A 21,077-nucleotide genomic window follows, 5' to 3' on the forward strand; every position below is an offset into this window, starting at 1 on the left:
TGATATGAAACTTTCTGTCAGATTAAAAGTGTGTGCTGCACCCAGAATCGAACTCGGGACCTTTGCCTTTTGCTGCAGAGTGAAAATCTCATTCTGGAAACATCCCCCAGGCTGTGGCAAATCCATGTCTCCGCAATATCCTTTTTTTCAGGAGTGCTAGTACTGCAAGGTTCGCAGGAGAGGTTCTGTAAAGTTTGGAAGGTAGGAGACGAGGTACTGGCAGAAGTAAAGCTGTGAGGACGGGGCGTGAGTCATAGTTGGGTAGCTCAGTTGGTAGAGCACTTGCCCTCAAAAGGCAAAGGTCCCGAGTTCGAGTCTCGATCCTGCACACAGTTTTAACCTGCCTGGAAGTTTCATATCAGTGCACACTCTGCTGCAGAGTGAAAATCTCATTCTGGAACCATTTCAATCATTTATCCCATAGGCTCAATTCAGCATGCTATGCATTGATAATAATAATAATAATAATAATAATTTTATTGTCTTTAGGCCATTGCAGCAATAGACAAAGTGATACACATAATACAATGCAGTACAGTACATGCTGTAAAAGAACAGAACTGTTAAGAACGTTACAGTTTTATATTACAGGTCATGAAATCCTTTATATTCTAGAACGGGCTTACAACCAACCAGTCATAAAGTGTTTGTTTGTATTGTTGCTCTGGTAAATTTTGTATAGCTTGTGGAAGTTTGTTAAATAATGAGGATATTATCTGGAGTATGCAGCACAGATTGTACTAGACTAGTGTATTTTGCTTACTTTCAGTCCATCGTGTCTTACGGCATAGTGTTCTGGGATAAAACTCGATCAAGGTTAACAGATATCTTCTGAATGAGCTATACAAATCATAACACATAATTCTCCAAGAATTCATTGTAGGCCCCTTTTCAAAACACTGCACATACAATTTCATCACTGTATATATTTAAAAGCATTCTGTGTACAAGAGCACATACGAAAAATATACGTACAAATGAGGACTGCCACAATTATAATAATAGAAGTCGTAAGAACTTGTATGTAGAGAGAATAAGGACAACACAAACCCAAAAGCATGTAAGCTATTTTGGAATAAAACTTTCAATGCTCTGTCTGTGTACATAAAGGAAATAATAGATGAAGTAGAATTTAAGACTGACCTTAAAAATTACCTTTTAAACAAAACTTTCTATGACATAGATGAGTATTTTGATTGTGTGTAAATTTATGTAAAAAATTTTAATTTTTATGTCTAAATTGTACTTTTAAGTGACTTGAAAGTGATATTCCATTATTATGTTTGTAGTACTTGTACTTGTATGATAACTTTGTTGTGACAATCATTTTTCAACATGGCAAATTATATGCGGTTTGTTCATCATTGTCTAATGCTACTTAGACAATAAATCTTTACATTCCTAAGCGCGAGGTATCACTCGTAACCCAGTAACCATGACAACCACAAACTTCTGTGATTACAACTAAGGCCTTCACATTCCTCGCACTATCATGTAAATGATTTACAGGAAGATAATAAAATGAAATGAAATCAATTGCACAATTTGTATGATAAAACTGAAGCAATTAAAAAACCAATCAATCAATTAAATATTTTCATCACGCACAGAGGCATTTAAGCAATCATTGTTCCCGCGCCCTCTACGTAGATCTAAGGGGAAAAAGTCCTAATAACTACACGTGTCCCCTGCCATGCTCTTCACGGTGGTTTTGCAGAGTATAGATGCAGATGTAAACTAACTGAGCTGTGGCGATTTGCACAAACAGCGATCCACTGATTGAACCAAAGTATATACATGACACTCGAAGCAGTTGTCGAACTTTGTGCGAGGAATGTGAAGGCCTTAGTTGTAGTCATAGAAGTTTATGGTTGTCATGGTTACGGGGTTACGAGTGATACATTGCGCTTAGGAATGTAAAGATTTGGTGTATAAGTACCAGAAGACAATGATGGACAAACCGCAGATAATTTGCCATGTTGAAAAATCATTGCCATTTTCACTTTTTGATGGAAAGTGGATCCCTTGTTCGGCGAAGTTCGTAGTTCTAGGATCCAAACCCAAGGGAACTGGCGCTCTCCAGATCTATGAAATAACAGAAGGCGATGTTAAACTACTCCATGAGGTGAACGGAACTAATTATTTATTGTAAAAGAAAATAATATAAAACTCTTTCATTAGTGGGAGGTGCATCATGTTCAAACTCGTTGTTTGTTGGATCATTTTTCTCTTTAGAGGTTATCCAGCTTACTTCAAATTTCAGTAATCATACTAAGGATGGAGGGAACGGTTGCACATACGCAGAAGGTGGAATAAACTCGTATTTAGTCGTCCTTTGACTCTTCAGCACAACAATACAGGACATGTCAATTACATTACAAAAATAATATTCCCTAAACGGTTTTGTCAACATACAAATAGTAGTATTAGACTAGTTGAGGATAAGGCAGAAAGTTAAAATCTAAATGAGTTGGAGGTCTCTCATACTGTGGTTCAGTAATAGACAAGGGAACATAAAAAGACAGCGTTATTAACAGTCCACACAGAGATATTTTAAACGTCATCAAGCAAGTTATTAACTTGGAAATAAATATATTTTACGATTTCAATACTGATTTCATTTTGGATAGTACTGATTGGGAGCACCTGCTGTTACTGGTGTCTAGCTTTGGTTTGTTTGCTACGGTAACAATCCCAACAAGAATAAAAGGATATACCACAACAATGATTGCTACTTTATTTCAAAGTCCAACTGTATTTCTTGAAATAGTTGTGAACTTCATTATGATTTATTGTCTGATCATGATAATCATGTGGCCTCAAAAAATTGGCCCAATGAGATATATTTGCCAAGGAAGTATAATGTACAGTTTCACTAAATGATTTGACTGGGGCACACCATTGGTGGAGAGTTTACTGGAGAAACTATGAGGAGACATTACGAAAACTACACAGTATATGATAAATTTCTTTAAAATGTCGCTATAGCACTATAAATCCGTTTTCTGTTGCAGCAGATCAGGAATAACTACGGTAGAAACCTAGAGATATGGCACTAGTGTGTGGGATCAAAGTAACTACACCGGGGTGGGAGAACCTTTTTTAATCCTGTGGTCTAGCTCTCAAACTTCAAGCTGCATTACAGGCAATATGGCAAGGCCCTTCCTCATATCATCAAAAAGCAAAAAATGTGTTGGCATACTACGTGCAATAATTTCAAAATTCCTAAATGCCAAGGGAATTTGGAGCATTATTAGGCAGAAAACTAATAAACTTTACTGGAAAAATGTTTGCACCAAGATAAAACAAACACAGATTTAGGTGTGGCTCATTAGCCATTAAATTCAGTGAATTGTTTCAAAGAGTAGCCGAGAGCAAAAATGTTTACTGTCACAGCAGAACCATTTGCTTTGTGTAGACATGCATTGGGTTCTCCACCAGCAGGCATAATCTTCAGCAACTCAACTGTTTTAGAGAGATTACACACACCATTAGATTAGTGAAAGGCAATAACTCTTATCCCTATATTTCCATCAAAGTACTGAAATCTTGTGCTGAATTGGGAGTGCCTTTTGTAATCACTCATTGAGGCTGTGTATATCTTGTATGTCTTGAATTTGCTGTAGTAGCACCTATTTATAAAAGTGAAGATAAAAGAATGTGATATGTAATTATAGACCCATCTTTCATCCCCCCCCCCCTTTCTGTCTTATCCCATGGTTCCAAAATTCATTGAGAAGCTTATTAAAGAAATCTGAACCCTCTTGTGGTGATAATCTTTTAAAAACTGTTCAGTTTGGCTTCCATGAAGAATATTGTATGGAGAAAGCAATGTGTGATTCATAAACTCCATTCTATTACAACTAAACAAGAAAATGTAGCCTCTTGACATTTATATTAGTGATCTTGTGAAGGCCTTCAATCTCATATTGGTCTACCATAATTATGTGCTATGCGAACTGCAATTGCTATGGTATTAAAGGCATTGCCTTTAAAAGGTTGATGTTATATATTAACAAAAGAAAACAGTGTCAAATTAAGGAATAGAACTAATGTTCGTACAGGTTTACCACTTGTCCTCTTTATGTTCTTAACCTACATTCAGGATTTACTAACATCACTGCAGGACTCTTCGAATATTGTTAATTTTACTGGTGATAAAGTGTACCCATATAGGTATCTTTACACAGCTAAAAGAATAGTGGAATAGATTCAGAGACAAAAGTTTAACCCTGTTCTTGCAAAAACTCATGTATAATTCCAAGCAAATAAAATGAGTTAGAGGTGCCATAAATTATAGTTAGTCATCACATACTGAAGAAAACACCTGTGTGGACAATAAACTGAGGTGGTAGCAGGATATGAGTAAACTAACTAAAAATCTCAGCCCTTGTCTGCTTTGTGCCTATAAATCTCTACTTTTTGTTGGAGGAGCTCTAAGCAAGAGAATAACTCTTTACTCAGTATCAAATGCTCTCTCTGCTCATGATGGATGCTTAGTTTGGATAAATAAGATAGTGCCTTGCAGTACTGATACTCCTCAGTGGGAATGAGAATAATTAATGACTCCAGTTTTTTTTTTTTATTTTTTTTTTATTTTAAGAATACCGTAGTTTACAAGAGATGATTTGGGGTGAAATTTATAATGAACCAAGTGGTAACAAAATAATGTGGTTCATGATAAATTCGCATCATTGTTTGAATATTGTTTTCCTCTTAAGCTAATTGGAAAGGATGCTAAAGAGGCATGTAAAACACCGTGGATCACTATAAGGATTAAAGTATCTTGTTAATGGAAAAGGGTAAAGTATTTGTTGGTGAGAACAAGTAGAGATCTTGCAGTAGTTCCACACTACAAAAACTACACAGAATTACTAAGAGAACTTATTAAAAAGTCAAGAAACATGCACATAATGTCATAAATCAGTAATTCCAACAACAAGCTTGAGGCTATGTGGAACAGAGTGAAACAAGAGACAGAACAGTCAGCCATAGAACAGAATAACATCACTACTAATCAGAATGGAAGGGCTATTCAAATTATGAGTCACAGGTAATCATTTCTTAACTGTAGTAGAAAGTACAGTGACAAACAGTTCAAGGAAAAAATCACAGCATTATGTTGTAAAAGCAAATCGCATAAAATTCAATCGCATAACTGTATCACCAACATCACCTGAAATTTAAAAAAAAAGTGATACATCCTCTCACAAATGAAAGCTCAATTGTTTTTGATGGTATGTCCAATAGTTCCCATGTAATAAGTCTTGTCTTATCTGAAATATGTAATGCAACTCAAGACTTTTTCTAGTGAGACTGAAATATGCCATTTTTAAAGCCCTCTATAAGAAAGATGATAGAAGATATGTCAATCTGTTTCACTGATGATGTATTCTAGAATAGTATCTCACCATAGTAACAATAATATCCTCAGCAAATCACAGTTTGTACTGCAGAAGAGTTGCTCTACCAAAAATGGCATTTACCTGTTCAGTTAACAAATTTTACAAGCATTAAGCAGCGAAATAGTGCGTTTGGTATTTTCTGTAATCTATCTAAGGCAGTGGTATTCAATCTGGTCCCTACCACACATTAGTGAACGATCCAGCATTCGTGGTTGGTGGTAGGGGGTTTTAAAAACATTTTCAGTAGTTTTTCATAAAATTTTTACAAAGAATTTGGAAAGTAAATATTATTGTATGGTAGTTTTGTTGTAACTATATTTGATGAATTTTATATTTAACGTAAAGTTACTTCCCAACTTTATAAATAATCATTATTTTAGAACCAGTTGTTAGTAAGAAAATTTTACTGCTAACAGAGATACAAAAGTGGTGGTTTGGGGGAAAAGCTTGACTGCACCTGATCTAAGGCATTTGAGTGCACAAATAATAATGTTTGCCTAGACAAACTGAAGTGTTATGAGATTTATGGTACAGTCAACCAGTGTATAATGTCATATTTAATCAGAAGAATTCAGAAATTTGCACTTAGTGGTTCAGCCAATGTAGTCTGAGAACATTATTCTGACGGGAGAAACCATGTATGTGGTTCCCAAGACTCAATTGTAGATCCACTATTGTTACTCTCATATGTGTAAATGGTCTTCCATCTTATATACAACAAGCAGAATTATTTCTTTTTGCAGATAACACCAGTATTGTAATCAATCAAAGTAAACATGCAGCAATAGGAAAAATGGTAAACCATTTCCTTAAAAGTATCGTTGACTGATTTTCTGTGAATGGTCTCTCAATTTTAAAAAGACGCAATATATTCAGCTCTGTATGTCTAGGGATATTACAACATTGACAAGTGTTACACATGGTGAAGAAATTATAAACAGGGTGGAAACTTCAAAATTCTTGGGTGCCTATATTGATGAGAATTTAAGCTGGAGAAAGCCCATTTTGGAACTCCTAAAGCAACTTAGTTGGATGACATTTTCACTAACAATCACTGGAGATCATAAAGAGAGACAAATTAGTAAGTTGACATACTTTGCACATTTTTTTGTTCAGTAATGTCAGACAGAATAAAATTTGTTCAGTAATGTCATACAGAATAATATTCTGGGGGAACTCCTCTTCCTTGCTCAAAAACATGCTGTAAGAATATTATGCGATGCTCACCCACGATTATCTTGTTGAAATCTGTTTAAGGAGTTTAGATTTGACTACAGCTTCATAGTATATTTATTCACTCATGAAGTTTGTTGCAGTTAATCCATTAGGGTTCAAAAGGGAAGATGATGTTGAAACCAAAACACTGCACTGAAACAAGCGTTCAGTTCATAGTGCTGTGGAATGTGGGGAAAAAACCACAAATTGGCAATCATAAGAAGAACAACAACACCAAAAATGCAACAAGGGCTTAATATGTAAGAAATTGTCCACGCAACCTGCCACTGAGGATGCCTTTTAGAAAATAAAGGCAAAACACGTATTTCACTAAAATTCTGTTATATTCAGTTGCTGTCAGGTGGTCCATAAGTAAAAATTATCAATATACCGTAATATTACATGCAACTGAGGAAGACAGGACTACAAAAGCTGAAAATGGTACAAGGCATACACGATATAGCTGGATGGAAATGTGGGGGTGGTTGGTGTGTATACACTCCTGGAAAATGAAAAAAGAACACCATGAATTCGTTGACCCAGCAGAGGGAAATTTTATTGGCACACCCTTGGGGATGTATGCAACACACGATCTCAAAGACAGATCTATACCCATGTGAGGAAAGTCAACAGGTTGGCGCTGGTACTGTGTATACCCTCCTTTTGCAGCAACACAGGCTGCAATTCTCCCTTGAAGACAATGGTAGATGTGCTGAATGTAGTCTCGAGGAATAGCCTGCCATACAGTGTCCACCTGGTGTCTTAGCTGGGCCAGATTCTGTGCCGGTCGTGCATACTGCGCAGGATGGTGTTTCACCTGGTCTCAAACATGCTCAATTGGGGACAGATCTGGGGATCATGCTGGCCAGGGTAGTTGGCGTACACTGTGAAGAGCACTTTGGGTGGTACGGGAGACATGGGCGTGCATTGTCCTGTTGGAAAAGCTTGTCGTCTTGTTGGTGCATGAACGGTAGCAAGACCGGTTGAATAATGGTTTCAGTGTAGCGTTCACTGTTCATGTTCCCTCTACTATCAACAGTGGAGAACTGCCAGTGTAGGATATGGCTCCCCACACCACGATTCCGGGTGTTGGAACTGTGTGCCTCCGTTGTACACACTCCAGATTTTGGCACTCCCCTGCAGGACACCACACACGTGTTCGACCGTCATTCTTCACGATAATGGTTGCGATTGATTCTCGATGATACCCCCAGAGCAATAGTGTACCTGATTTGTTGTGAAGTGACAGTGCAGTCCTGTACCGCACTTCATAATGTGAAACGGTCTTGGCATGCATCTGTGCATTACAGCTGTCCAGACCCAGTTTGACAGGCATGTGCACCTTCTGCTGACCACTGATGACAACACTGATGCACTGTGGAGACCTCTCAAGCCAGGTGTTGCGCAATTTTGCCTCCCACAGGCCCACTATACATCCTCACTCAAACTCCGTCAGTTGCACAAACTGTTCACGTACATGCTGTTGGGGCATGTTGAAGACACACGTGGAACTCCGTATACCATGGCAGACTGGCTCTGGCGGTGAACAGCTACCGAGCACCTTGCAACATTCCATGGCTGATAACGCAGTTCCTTGTGTGTCCGCAGTGTCGTGTGTTTGATCATCGCCTGCACTGCCCCCTCATAGTGTCCCATGCAAGTATAGCAGGTCTTATTCACTTGCATCAATGGGTTCAGTTTGCCATGGTATACGGAGCTCCTTGTGTGTCTTCAATATTGTCAGCATATGCTGTATAGTTTTGTTGTACATGTCATCCCAGTGAAGGGGATGATGGAAGAACCTACCTGTAAAGGATATTTTCGTGAGAGCTGGAACTGGTCATAAGAGGTTCGATAGAGAAAATAATTGTGAGAAATGTCAAGGCAATGAAAAAGTGTGTAATGTTCAGTATTAGAGCAATTCCTGAAAAACAGTCTATAACAGTTTGGCGAATTGTCTTTAAGGAGACACCAAAGTAATATGGATGTTACAGGTAGCTACTCTTTGAAACTCAGCTTATGGTGTCTACTTTCTGTTCTAGTAGTCTTACACATAAGATTACTTTATCCTGATTGTGCAAAGTTAACTGCACCTGCACTTCTCATTCTGTACTCCTTCAGTACTGTTTCAGGCTGATCCTCATTTTCCTTAATTTCTTGAATTTCCGTTTTCCCCTCTCTTCTCATATCTTCAGTGTTGTGCTCATGCGTGCCAGTTTTTTCATCAATTTTCATGTTTCCTTTGTGCCTGTCAAGGGGCAGCTGTATTTGGAGTACTGTATTCATTATCAAACAATGGAAAATCCAGGATGGAATAATGACAACATTGTAGAAAGGACAGATTGATATTCGCCATATAGTGGAAATGTTGAGTCACAGACACAGACAGGCACAAAAAAAAAGACTGCTGAACAAGTAAGCTTCTGGCTTAGACAAAATACATACACACACACACATACACACACACACACACACACACACACACACACACACACACACACACACACACACACACACACACACACACGTGATAACTGTCCCCGGCTGCCAAGGCAGCTGTGTGCAACTTTTTGTGCTAAAGACAACCTTAACCTGGAGTAAGGCTCTCAGCTTTCCTTCTGTTGTTGTAATTATGTATATCATTGTTCCTTTTGAACTGAAGTGGAATATTTATGAGGGAATAAATAAAGTGTGAAGCAATAGTCAGAATGCCGAATTCCTTAAACAGATGTCTACAAGATGATCATGGGTGAGAACTACATATTATCTTTGCAGCTTGTTTTTGAGCAATGAAGACTCTCTTTCTTATTCAATATGACATTATGTAATGAAAATGTCCAAATCATGTCAACTTAGTAATTTGTCTCTCCTCAAGATCTGCAATGATTCTAAGTGCAAATGTCGCTGAACTAAGTTGTTTTAGGAGTTCCAAAATGTTCCATTTTTTAGTTTAAATTCTCATTTATATGGGCACCTAAGAATTTTGAATCTGATGACATTAATTGCAATGAATGGAAAGAGGAAGAAAGAGCAGGCTGTAGTGGTAAGCAAACACAGCCATTAATCGAATCAGTTTCTATCTCGTTAATTATTTGAATAAGTAGATCATTCAGACAAATTGATTCTTGAATAAATTATTTGTAACTTGAGTAATGAGTAATGGAATGTCACTGCGTATTCTTTGTTTACTTCTTGCTCAAAATCTGTGACTAACGTTTGTTCCCTTACAGTGCAGTTTTTGTTTGATAAATAACTTATTAATGAACTGTACATAAATGTGAGTCAGTGGCACAGTAGTTCCAGACTACAGAGTCAGGAGTTTTATTCTTTGTTGGTTCCACAATTTTTTCTATTTCATATCACTTCTTTCATCACAACAGAAAAATACCAAGTCAAATTGAACCATGTTTCAAAGTGCGTGTTGAACATTAAGTCCCCTTCTGACTGGCTGTGTAAGTCAGTTTAGAGGTGGGAGAAAGGTAAGGTCACACCACCTTTCCTAATAAAGCAACACTGTATTCAGACAAACCTCTGATTGGAGCATAGCTTTACCTGCTTCACAGTGGGAGGGGGGATTCTTCATAGGCAGATGACCCTAGAAGTTACACAACCCTGCTAACATATGAAAGTATTTAAATGAACACAAACTGTAAAATTGCTAATGCTATTGGATATGGGTGTCATGTTGGTATAATTACACAACTCGCTCATGCTTTTAGTGCTGCAAAATGAGTGGACAAAATTAGAACTCAGTTGCTAATGATGAACATCAACAGACTATAAATATAAAGAACTCTTAAATATTTGTGGAATGTTGCTGGATGTCCAAAGTCATCTAAAAGCATTTTAGGATTAACTCTGAGTAACTTTCTTTTAGAATGTGGAATAGTTTTTGATCTGACAGGTGTCTATGCAGTTACATGAAGCTTTGAAATTCAAAAGCTTAGGAAGAGACACTGGGTTTTAGTACATAAAAGAGTTCATAATGTTGCAGTATTTTTAGTGTGAAAGTGTCAAGAGACAATCAGAAGAAATTTTTGGCCTTTTTACCCAACTGCAATTATTGCGGTAATGCTTTACTTATGATTTAAAAACAAATACTTAAACAAACACTACAAACACCTACATTCCTACCTATGACCGAAGGGGGTGTACAACCAACTACAGATGTATAATAGCCAAAGAAATGTCAAAGAAATCGAGTCATGAGTTTCAAATGATGTAATGGCATAAAAAGAAAATTTTATTTTGAATGTACTTTTGGAAGTGAAGCTAACATGGAATCACAATGAATTATTTACCAAAAAAGTACTGCAGATTTGACAATTTCTCAACTTTTACTGGTGAAGATTGAGAGCTGAAATCATTTATCAAGAAATAAAGATTAATTCAGGAGATAACACACCAATATCATATTTGCATTTTCGTTAATGTCACAATGGCAAATTTTTGGAAATCAAATAAAGTTTCTGATGAGATGTTTGACAAAAAGTGTTGTTCTGAAAAATACTTTAAAAGCATTTAAAAGTACTTTTGATTTGTAAATGACAAAGAATTGGAGCAATAAATGTCATTGTATTTCAGATTTATCTATTATTTTGTAACACTTTGTATTCTCAGATGACGAATAAATGTTTTTATTCATGTAATTTGAGTAATATTTGCTATTCATAAATAACAAATAATAATTTTTAACTGTATTCATTATTCATAACTCAAATTTCACCCAATCGGCTGGTAATCATACGCATATACATATGCTCAATGTGAATTCGCAGCTCTTGTACAAGAGAATGCAATCGCCTGACACCCAGATGGACGACCCATGAAGCCATGACCAAGTGCTCACTCAGTTATCATTAGGTGAAGCTGCATCAGTAATTCGGGCAACTTCCACCAAACTATGCAAACTGTGTTCACCCTGTCTCTCACACCTCATAGCCTCGTGGAAATTGGGTATGTGCTTGCACTGCTCTGTTTCTCACCATCTCTCAAAAGTGATGACTAAATTTGTCTGCTTTTTCCTTGACAGATATGACTTGATCATATTCTTTCTCTTCCAGAGGTGGAATACTCTTAATTCCATTTACAAATCTTACATAAGCATAGAAACTCTTCATCTTCACCCCATGAGTTAATGTACCTCTACCATTTCTTTTTCAACTGTACTGTGTTCTGCATTTTTTGTTTAATCTCATTTTGTTTTTTGCTTTAGTATCCTGTCTTTGCCTTCCTTTTATGATTCCATACCCACTGTATAGATGTCTTACAGAATTAGCATTGTTCAAACAAGCATAATAACTAGATTGCATGGACATGAATGTAGCTGGAGATTTCAGAATTCTGACACCACGTTTGTTGAGCATGCACTGAAGGAAACCATAGCTAACAGCCTCAGTCTCAAGTCCTCCACATCCTACTCCCAGCAAACAAAGCTACATTTGTTGGAAGCCTGGAAATCAACATCTGATGCACAGCCAGCTCTTAATATTAAATGATCTGGAAACCACCCACATTATGTAGACTGTGACGTTTGCATACAGTCGAGTAAGTTAAAAAATAATGCAACTGGAAATACTTGTTATCAATGAAAAAATAATCCAAAATTCTGACATAGTTTTAAATGGTTAAGCACAGTTGCTTTTTTCCCCTCTATTCAATTACGTTTTAGTTATCCAAATGTTAGATTACAAGAAAAAATACATCTATTTTTCATTTTCCGTAAATTTAAAACTTCTCGCACAGTATAGAAAAGTAATACTTTCCTTTGTAAATGCCCTGTATCTCACAATTTTGTTTATGATCTCTATCAGTACAGATATTGAGACTTGACTGATGAAATAGTGAAGGCAGCAGAGGATCAAGTAGGTAAAAAGAAGAGGGATTTTAGAAATCCTTGGGTAACAGAAGAGATATTGAATTTCATTGATGAATGTAGAAAATATAAACTGCAGTAAATGAAGCAGGCAAAAAGTAATACAAACATCTGAAAAATGAGATTGACAGGAAGTGCAAAATGGCTAAGCAGGGATGGATAGAGGACAAATGTAAGGATGTAGAAGCATGTATCAGTAGGAGTAAGTTAGACACTACAGGAAAATTAGAGAGACCTTTGGAGAAAAGAGAACCATCTGTATGAATATAAAGAGCTCAGATGGAAAACCAGTCATAAACAAGGAAGTGAAAGCAGAAATATGGAAGGAGTATATGGAGGGTCTCTACAAGGGCAATGTACTTGAGGGCAATATTATGGAACTGGAAAGGGCGTAGATGAAGATGAAATGGGAGAAATGATACGGCGTGAAGAATTTGACAGAGCACTGAAAGACATAAGTCGAAACAAGGCCCCGAGAGTAGACAACATTCCATTAGAATTACTGATAGCCTTTGGAGAATCAGTTGTGACAAAACTCTTCCATCTGGTGAGCAAGATAGATAGGCGAAATACCCCCAAACGTCAAGAAGAATATAACAATTCCAATCCCAAAGAAAGCAGGTGTTAACAGGTGTGAAAATTACTGAATTATCAGTTTAATAAGTCATAGTTGCAAATACTAACACAAATTCTTTACAAACAAATGGAAAAACTGGTAGAAGTTGAGCTCAGGGAAGATCAGTTTGGATACCATAGAAATGTTGGAACACGCGAGGCAATACTGACTCTACGACTTATCTTAGAAGATAGGTTAAGGAAAGGCAAACCTACATTTCTAGTATTTGTAGATTTAGAGAAAGCTTTTGACAGTGTTTACTGGAATACTCTCTTTCAGATTCTGAAGGTACAGGAACCAGATGGCAGTCATAAGAGTCGAGGTTCATGAAAGGGAAGCAGTGATTGGGAAGGGAGTGAGATAGGTTTGTAGCCTATCCCCAATGTTATTCAATCAGTATATTGAGCAAGCAGTAAAGGAAACACAAAAATTTGGAGTAAGAACTAAAATCCATGGAGAAGAAATAAAAACTTTGCTGTTTGCCAATGTCATTGTAATTCTCTTGGAGACAGCAAAGGACATCGAAGAGCAGCTGAATGGAATCGACAGTGTCTTGAAAGGAATATATACGATGTACATCGTATATACTCCTTTTGCAAAAGCAAAACGAGGCTAATGGAACATAGTTGAATTAAATCAGGTGATGCTTAGGGCATTAGATTAGGAAATGAGACCCTTACAGTAGTAAATGAGGTTTGTTATTTGGGGAGAAAAATAACTGATGGTCGTCAGAGTAGAGAGGATATAAAATGTAGACTGGCTATGACAAGGAAAGCATTTCTGATTAAGCGAAATTTGTTAACATCGAGTATAGATTTAAGTGTCAGAAAGTCTTCTCTGAAAGTATTTGTATGGAGCGTAGCCATGTCTGAAAGTGAAACATGGACAATAAACAGTTTAGACAAGAAGAGAATAGAAGCTTTCAAAATATGGTGCTACAAAAGAATGCTGAAGATTGATTGGGTAGATCTCGTAACGAATGAGGAGGTACTGAACAGAATTGGGGAGAAGAGGAGCGTGTGGCACAACTTGACAAGAAGAAGGGATCAGTTGTTAGGACACATTCTGAGGCATCAAGGATCACCAACTTAGTACTGGAGGGAAGTGTGGAGGGTAAAAATCGTAGAGGGAGACCAAGAGATGAATATGCTAAGCAGATTCAGAAGGATGTAAGTTGCAGTAGTTATTCAGAGATGAAGAGGCTTGCACAAGATGGAGTAGCATGGAGAGCTGCATCAAACCAGTCTGTGGACGGAAGACCACCACCACCACCACCACAATAACAACAACAACATCATAAGTTGTATTTCTTTAATATCATTTCATTTGTTGTTGCAACATTCATTTGTCACTTGATAAAGATGTAAGAAGTTGAAAACAAATTTTGATCAAATATGCAGAATGTCAGGAATGGGTTTCTATTCTGATATTAAATAACAATAACGGAAGTTCCTGTGTGGAACAACGCATAAAATCAGGGAGAGACAACGACTCACCTATAACACATGGAGCTTGAAGCTTAGGCACATGTAACAGAAAAAAATATTTACACCAGCTTTTGAGCCCTTACTTTTTTCTAATAAAAATATAAACACACACACACACACACACACACACACACAAATGTAATCTCGTGCAGCCATGGCAAGGCTGATTATTAATTATCAATTACTGAAAGCAGTTGCCTGGGCAGATAAAGGTGGGTGGAGGTAACAATGGTGCACAAAGCAAGGAGAGTATAGTTGGATATAGTGATGCAGGTCTTTTGACAGATGACTCAGTGGCTGCAAAACAGTATGGAAGAAGTTAAGAGGGTAGAGCATAGAGAGGGGGAGTGGTGAAGGGAGGGAGGGAAGGAAGGAAAAAAGAAGAGGAAGGTGAAGATGAAAAGGGGACAAGATGCAGAGAGAGAGAGAGAGAGAGAGAGAGAGAGAGAGAGAGAGAGAGACCACATAGAAGGGAGGAAGATTTGTAGGAAAGGCAGTACACAATCTGGAAGGGGAAAGAGTGGTGTGGGTAGGAGAGAGAAAGGAAAGGATACGATGGGGCAGTGGGAAACAGGTTAGCAGAGATTTAGGCCAGGAAGATTGCAAGAGCACCTGATATGCTGGAGGGAGAATCCACACCTGCTTAGTTCAGAGAAACTTGTGCTGGAAGACAGTATCTAAATGGCCTGCATAGCACTCAGCTATGAAGTCATTGGTGTTGTAGTCTGCAGCATGTTTGGCGCAGTTTAGTGGTGACCAATCATGCGAGTAGACAGTTGGTTGCTTGTCATGCCCACTTAGAATGCTTTGCAGTAATTACAGCATGTCTGATATATAACATGAGGAAATGCTTGTGACTGGTCTGTGCTAGGTGGCGGTGGTGGTGGTGGTGGTGGTGGTGGTGGTGGGTATATGGGTGGCGGTGGTGGTGGTGGTGGTGGTGGTGGTGGTGGGTATATGGGACACATTTTGCACATGGGCCAATCACAGGGGAATGACCCATGGGGTATGCCACTGGATGTACTATTGGGACAGAGATGGACAGGGATATTTTGTAGATTGGGTTGGTATAACTCTGCTTTGTGTGATGTGGGTAGAATATCCCTCTTTTTTTCTTTTTTTTTCACAAGGAATGACCCATGGGGTGCAGCACTGGGAATAGTATTGGGACAGGGATATTCTGTAGGTTAGGATGGCAGTAGAACTCTTTAGTGACGTAGGTAGAATATCCCTCTTCTTAGGGCACACTGAGGGGTAGTTGAAGCCCTGGTGAAGGATGCAGTTGAGCTTTTCAAGGCCAGGGTGATACTGGGTGATCAGAGGACTGCTGGCCAGTGGCTGGTTCACATGTTTCTAGTGTCAGACGAGAACTTGGGATGGGAGATCTGTTTATGGATGAGCTGGGTAGCATATTGTCAACCTATAAAGGCTTCAATAAGGCTATCAATATATTTCAACAATACGTGCTTTCCACTACAGGTTTCTTGACCACAGGTGGCAAAGCTACAAGGAAGAGACTTTTGGAAATGCAAGGGTGAAAGCTATCAAAGTGGATGTACTGTTTGTGGTCAGTGTGCTTGATATGAACAGAAATATTTATGGACCAATCTGAGAAATGGAGGTCAATATCTAGGAAGTTTTGCTTGTTCAGCTGAGGAGGGCTGGTCGAAGTGGACTTGGGAGTAAGTATTGATGTGATGGTGGAGTGTCATGTGTCCAGATCATGACAGGATCATCAATGAATCTGAACCAGACAAAGGGTTTTAGTTGTTGACCGGATAGGAAGTATTTGTCCAGATGGCCCATAAATAAATTGGCATAGGATGATGCCATGAGAGTACTCACTGCAGTACCATGGATTTGTTTATAGATTTTTTTCTTTAAAAGTCAAGTAATTATGAGCCAGTATGTGGTTGACTAGGAGGATTATCAAAGAGATCATGTGTTTGGTATAGGAAGATGTTGGGAAAGGTAATGTTCCATGCCCACAAAGCCATGGGTGTGGCAAATGTTAGTGTACAAAGACATCATATCGACAGTGACTAACAAAAAGAATCTGGTGGTAATGGGACAAGAACTGTGGAGAGGTGTTGAAGAAGTGAGCAATGTCTTGAATGTAGGATTGGAGGTTACAAACTATAATTTGGAGCTGTAGACCAATAGTGGCAGACATTCATTCTGTGAGAACATTGTACCAAGTAACAATGGGAGGAACAGTAGGGAGACTTGTGGGTTTGAGTTTGTGGAGTTTCAGGAGTAGGAAAAAAGTAGGGTTTGGTGAGTTGCTGGTTTGAGGAGTGAGATGGAATGGTGTGTCATGTTGTGCGATGTACCTAAGCTGCTGGAGGTCCTGTTCTGTTTCTGCATTGTGTTCGTGGTTGTATGGTGTCGGAAAGTTGGCGGAGACCGTCAGCTACATAATCACTGTGATTTGTGACCACTCTGGTGGAGCCTTTGCATACAGCTAGGATGATAAGGTTTGGATTGGTTTTCAGGTTGCAGATAGCTGTGTGTTCCTTAGGAATGGTTTGGGCTCACTGTGGCGAGACTTAGGCAAGGGAGGTGAGGCCAGATTATAAGTGAAGAGTTCTTGAAAAAATAATGCTGGATGGTTGGATGGAAGGGGAAGAGAATCACGATTGGAGAAAGGTTGGAACTGTTTTATAGAATTTGAGTTTTTGGCAGGCTGTTGTCAGTGGGGGGCATGGTGAAGAAATGTTTCCATTGCAAATTAGAAAGTATTGAGACTTCTGCAGGGGTCAGAATTTTGGCAGAAAGGTTGACAATAATGCTTTGGGATGAATGTTCAGGAGCGGTGTTCCATTGAGAGTGGAGGAAGTTTTGAGGGATGTGGAAGGTGGAATAAGTGAGCAAGGCATTGTTGGGGAGTTATGAGGATTTGATGGGAGGGGACGTTGGATTTGAGCAGTAGGCTTTTTCTTGGCTGTAAGTTATAGGTAATTCCATCTACATCTACATACATACTCCGCAATCCGGTGGATGGCGGAGGGTACCTTGTACCACAACTAGCATCTTCTCTTCCTGTTCCACTCCCAAACAGAATGAGGGAAAAATGACTGCCTATATGTCTCTGTACAAGCTCTAATCTCTCTTATCTTATCTTATCTTTGTGGTCTTTCTACGAAATATAAGTTGGCGGCAGTAAAATAGGACTGCAGTCAGCCTTAAATGCTGGTTCTCTAAATTTACTCAGTAGTGATTCACGAAAAGAACACCTTTCCTCCAGAGACTCCCACCCGAATTCCTGAAGCATTTCTGTAACACTCGTGTGATGATTAAACCTACCAGTAACAAATCTAGCAGCCCGCCTCTGAATTGCTTCTATGTCCTCCCTCAATCTGACCTGTTAGGGATCCCAAACGCTCGAGCAGTACTCAAGAATAGGTCGTATTAGTGTTTTATTAGTGGTTTCCTTTACAGATGAACCACATCTTCCCAAAATTCTACCAATGAACCGAAGGTGATTATTCACCTTCCCCACAACTGCCATTACATGCTTGTCCCACTTAATATCGCCCTGCAATGTTAAGTCCAAATATTTAATCGACGTGACTGTGTCAAGCGCTACACTACTAATGGAGTATTCAAACATTAAGGGACTCTTTTTCCTATTCATCTGCATTAATTTACATTTATCTATATTTAGAGTTAGCTGCCATTCTTTACACCAATCACAAATCCTGTTCAAGTCATCTTGTATCCTCCTATAGTCACACAATGATGACACCTTCCCGTACACCACAGCATCATCAGCAAACAGCCGCACATTGCTATCCACCCTATCCAAAAGATAATTTATGTAGATAGAAAACAACAGCGGACCTACCACACTTCCTTGGGGCACTCCAGATAATACTCTCACCTCCGATGAACACTCACCATCGAGGACAACGTACTGGGTTCTATAACTTGAGAAGTCTTCCAGCCACTCACATATTTGGGAACCAATCCCATATGCTTGTACCTTAGTTAGGAGTCTGCAGTGGGGCACAGAGTCAAACACTTTCCGGAAGTCAAGGAATATGGCATCCGTCTGATACTCTTCATCCATGGTTTGCAAGATATCGTGTGAAAAAAGGGCGAGTTGTGTTTTGCAGGAGTGATGCTTTCTAAAGCTGTGCTGATGCATGGACAGCAACTTCTCTGCCTCAAGGAAATTCATTATATTCGAACTGAGAATATGTTCGAGAATCCTGCAACAAACCAATGTTAAGGATATTGGTCTGTAATTTTGAGGATCCGTCCTTCTATCCTTTTTACATACAGGCGTCACCTGCGCTTTTTTCCGGTCGCTCGGGACTTTATGTTGGGTAAGAGAGTCACGTAAATGCAAGCTAAGTAGGGAGCAGTAGAGTACTCTCTGTAAAACCGAATTGGAATCCCATCAGGACCTGCTGATTTATTTATTTTCAACCCATTCAGCTGCTTCATAACCCCAGAAATATCTATCACTATGTCTCCCATACGGAACTCTGTACAAGACTCAAACAGTGGTATGTTTGTACGATCCTCCTGCGTGAAAGATTTCTCAAATGCTAAATTTAAAATTTCAGCTTTCATTTTGCTGTCTTCCATTGCCAGGCCACACTGATCAGTGAGTGACTGGATGGAAGCCTTTGACCCACTTACCGATTTTACGTAAGACCAGGATTTCCTTGGGTTTTCAGCAAGATCTTTTGCTAAGGTTTGACGGTGGTAGTGGTTGTATGCTTCACGCATCGCTCTTTTTACAGCAGCACAATTCTCCCGATCTTTCTTGTACCACGAGTGCAACTGTCTTTGCTTCCTGAGCATTCTCCGAATTGCACTGTCGAACCACAGTGGGTCTTTTCTGTCCATAACCCACTTTTTCGGCACATACTTCTCCAATGCGTGATTTACAATGTATTTAAAATTTGCCCATAATTCTTCCACGTCCATCGTACCAGAAGTAGGTGAAGTTGATTCATTTACTATGTGGGATGCCAACAACTGCTTATCTGCTCTTTCTAGTAAGAATACCCTCCTAGCCTTCTTGACTGACTTTTTAACTTTCGTAATCATAGTCGTAATGACAACATCATGATCACTAATCCCTGTCTCAACAATGACACCCTCGATGAGGTCTGGTCTGTTCGTGGCTATCAGATCTAAAATATTTCCATTGCGCGTTGGCTGTCGATTTAGCTGCTCAAGACAGTTTTTGGATAATGTGTTCAAAAGTAATTCATACGACGGCTAGTCTCTTCCACCTGTACTGAATCCATAGACATCCCAGTCTATACTAGGTAGGTCGAAGTCGCCTCCAACTAATATAGCATGATCTGGGTACTTCTGCAATACAGAGTGTTGACTCCAGGCATAGGACAGGAGTACATGGCACAGCTTCTCAGATGGTGTGGGAATGCTGTTCCAGCTGTTGAAAGGCAAGAGTTTCTATTGCAGTGATGGCATTCAGGAAGTTGTGGTCACAGAGTAAAAGGTTTGTGCAAAAGGAGTAGATACTTGTTTCCATGTTGTTAGCTCTGTTATTCTTGTGGACATCTTTTGTTTATCTATTGTGATTGGCAATATAATTTACATTGCTATATATTATGTTTTTTACCATACTGACATCCTGTCTATATGTAAGTGTAATTCTTCATACTTACTCACATAAACTTACTACTATTTATGTAATACTTTCATATAAACCTGCTACTATTTATGTAGTACTTACAACCGTTACAAATTTAGATTGAGATGTGGCATAATTTTATTTTTCCTAGCCTACCACATACAAAGCTTTTTTCAATGTTTTGCCTAAATGTTTTATGGTATGTTCCCTTTACATTTATTGTGTAGCTTATATATTTTAAAGTATTTATGTTTACACTGCCGAAGAGGACCTTTATTCTGATTCTGTGTCCCTCACTCCTTGTGTAATATCTATTTCAAAGTTGGTTACCAGTGTGCCACACTTTTTGGTGATGGTAATGATTTGTCTGCTGATGACTTTGTGAACCAAAAACTGGTTCATGAACTTGGTTAACTGCAGTACATCAACAGTTTGTGTTTTTCATTGATAAATGTTAAATTGTGGTACCAAGCGAAATTAGTTTAAAAATTCAGGTATTGTAGTCATAAGGTTCTGCTGAAATGATTTAAGGTTTATGCATCATTTGAAAATAGTTGTGTTACTTATTTTCACTTGCATTAAACTATAAAAAAAGTACATAATTGCAACATATCATCTCTTTTGGCCCAGTTTTCCATTTCTCATCATATACAAGAACAGTGGTAATAGCATAGTATTCATGGAAGCCTTTCTGCTATCTGTGTAAAATTTATTTATTGCGTCAAGTTGTGAGATGGGCACGTGTTGTCATCTTATAGGCATTAGCGGCAATGGAAGATGAAAAATAGATTTTTTTGTATGGAGATGCTTTTTCATGTTCTGCCTCTGAAACATTTAGTTACAATAACATTTTAAGGCATTG

At 38.5% G+C, this 21,077-nt stretch overlaps 1 protein-coding gene across 1 annotated transcript in view; it reads left to right on the plus strand.

The window, feature by feature from the left end:
- The first annotated feature begins 1,446 nt into the window (after positions 1 to 1,446).
- Positions 1,447 to 21,077, plus strand: part of LOC126348365 (dynein axonemal assembly factor 10) — a 176,892-nt gene continuing 157,261 nt past the window's right edge. The window contains exon 1 of the mRNA XM_050002348.1: positions 1,447 to 2,125. Coding sequence (XP_049858305.1) covers positions 1,949 to 2,125 — 177 coding nt within the window. The 5' untranslated portion in view covers positions 1,447 to 1,948. The remainder of the gene's footprint in view (positions 2,126 to 21,077) is intronic.

The sequence above is a fragment of the Schistocerca gregaria genome, chromosome 1, assembly GCF_023897955.1.
Source record: "Schistocerca gregaria isolate iqSchGreg1 chromosome 1, iqSchGreg1.2, whole genome shotgun sequence".
Taxonomy (NCBI): Eukaryota; Metazoa; Arthropoda; class Insecta; order Orthoptera; family Acrididae; genus Schistocerca; species Schistocerca gregaria.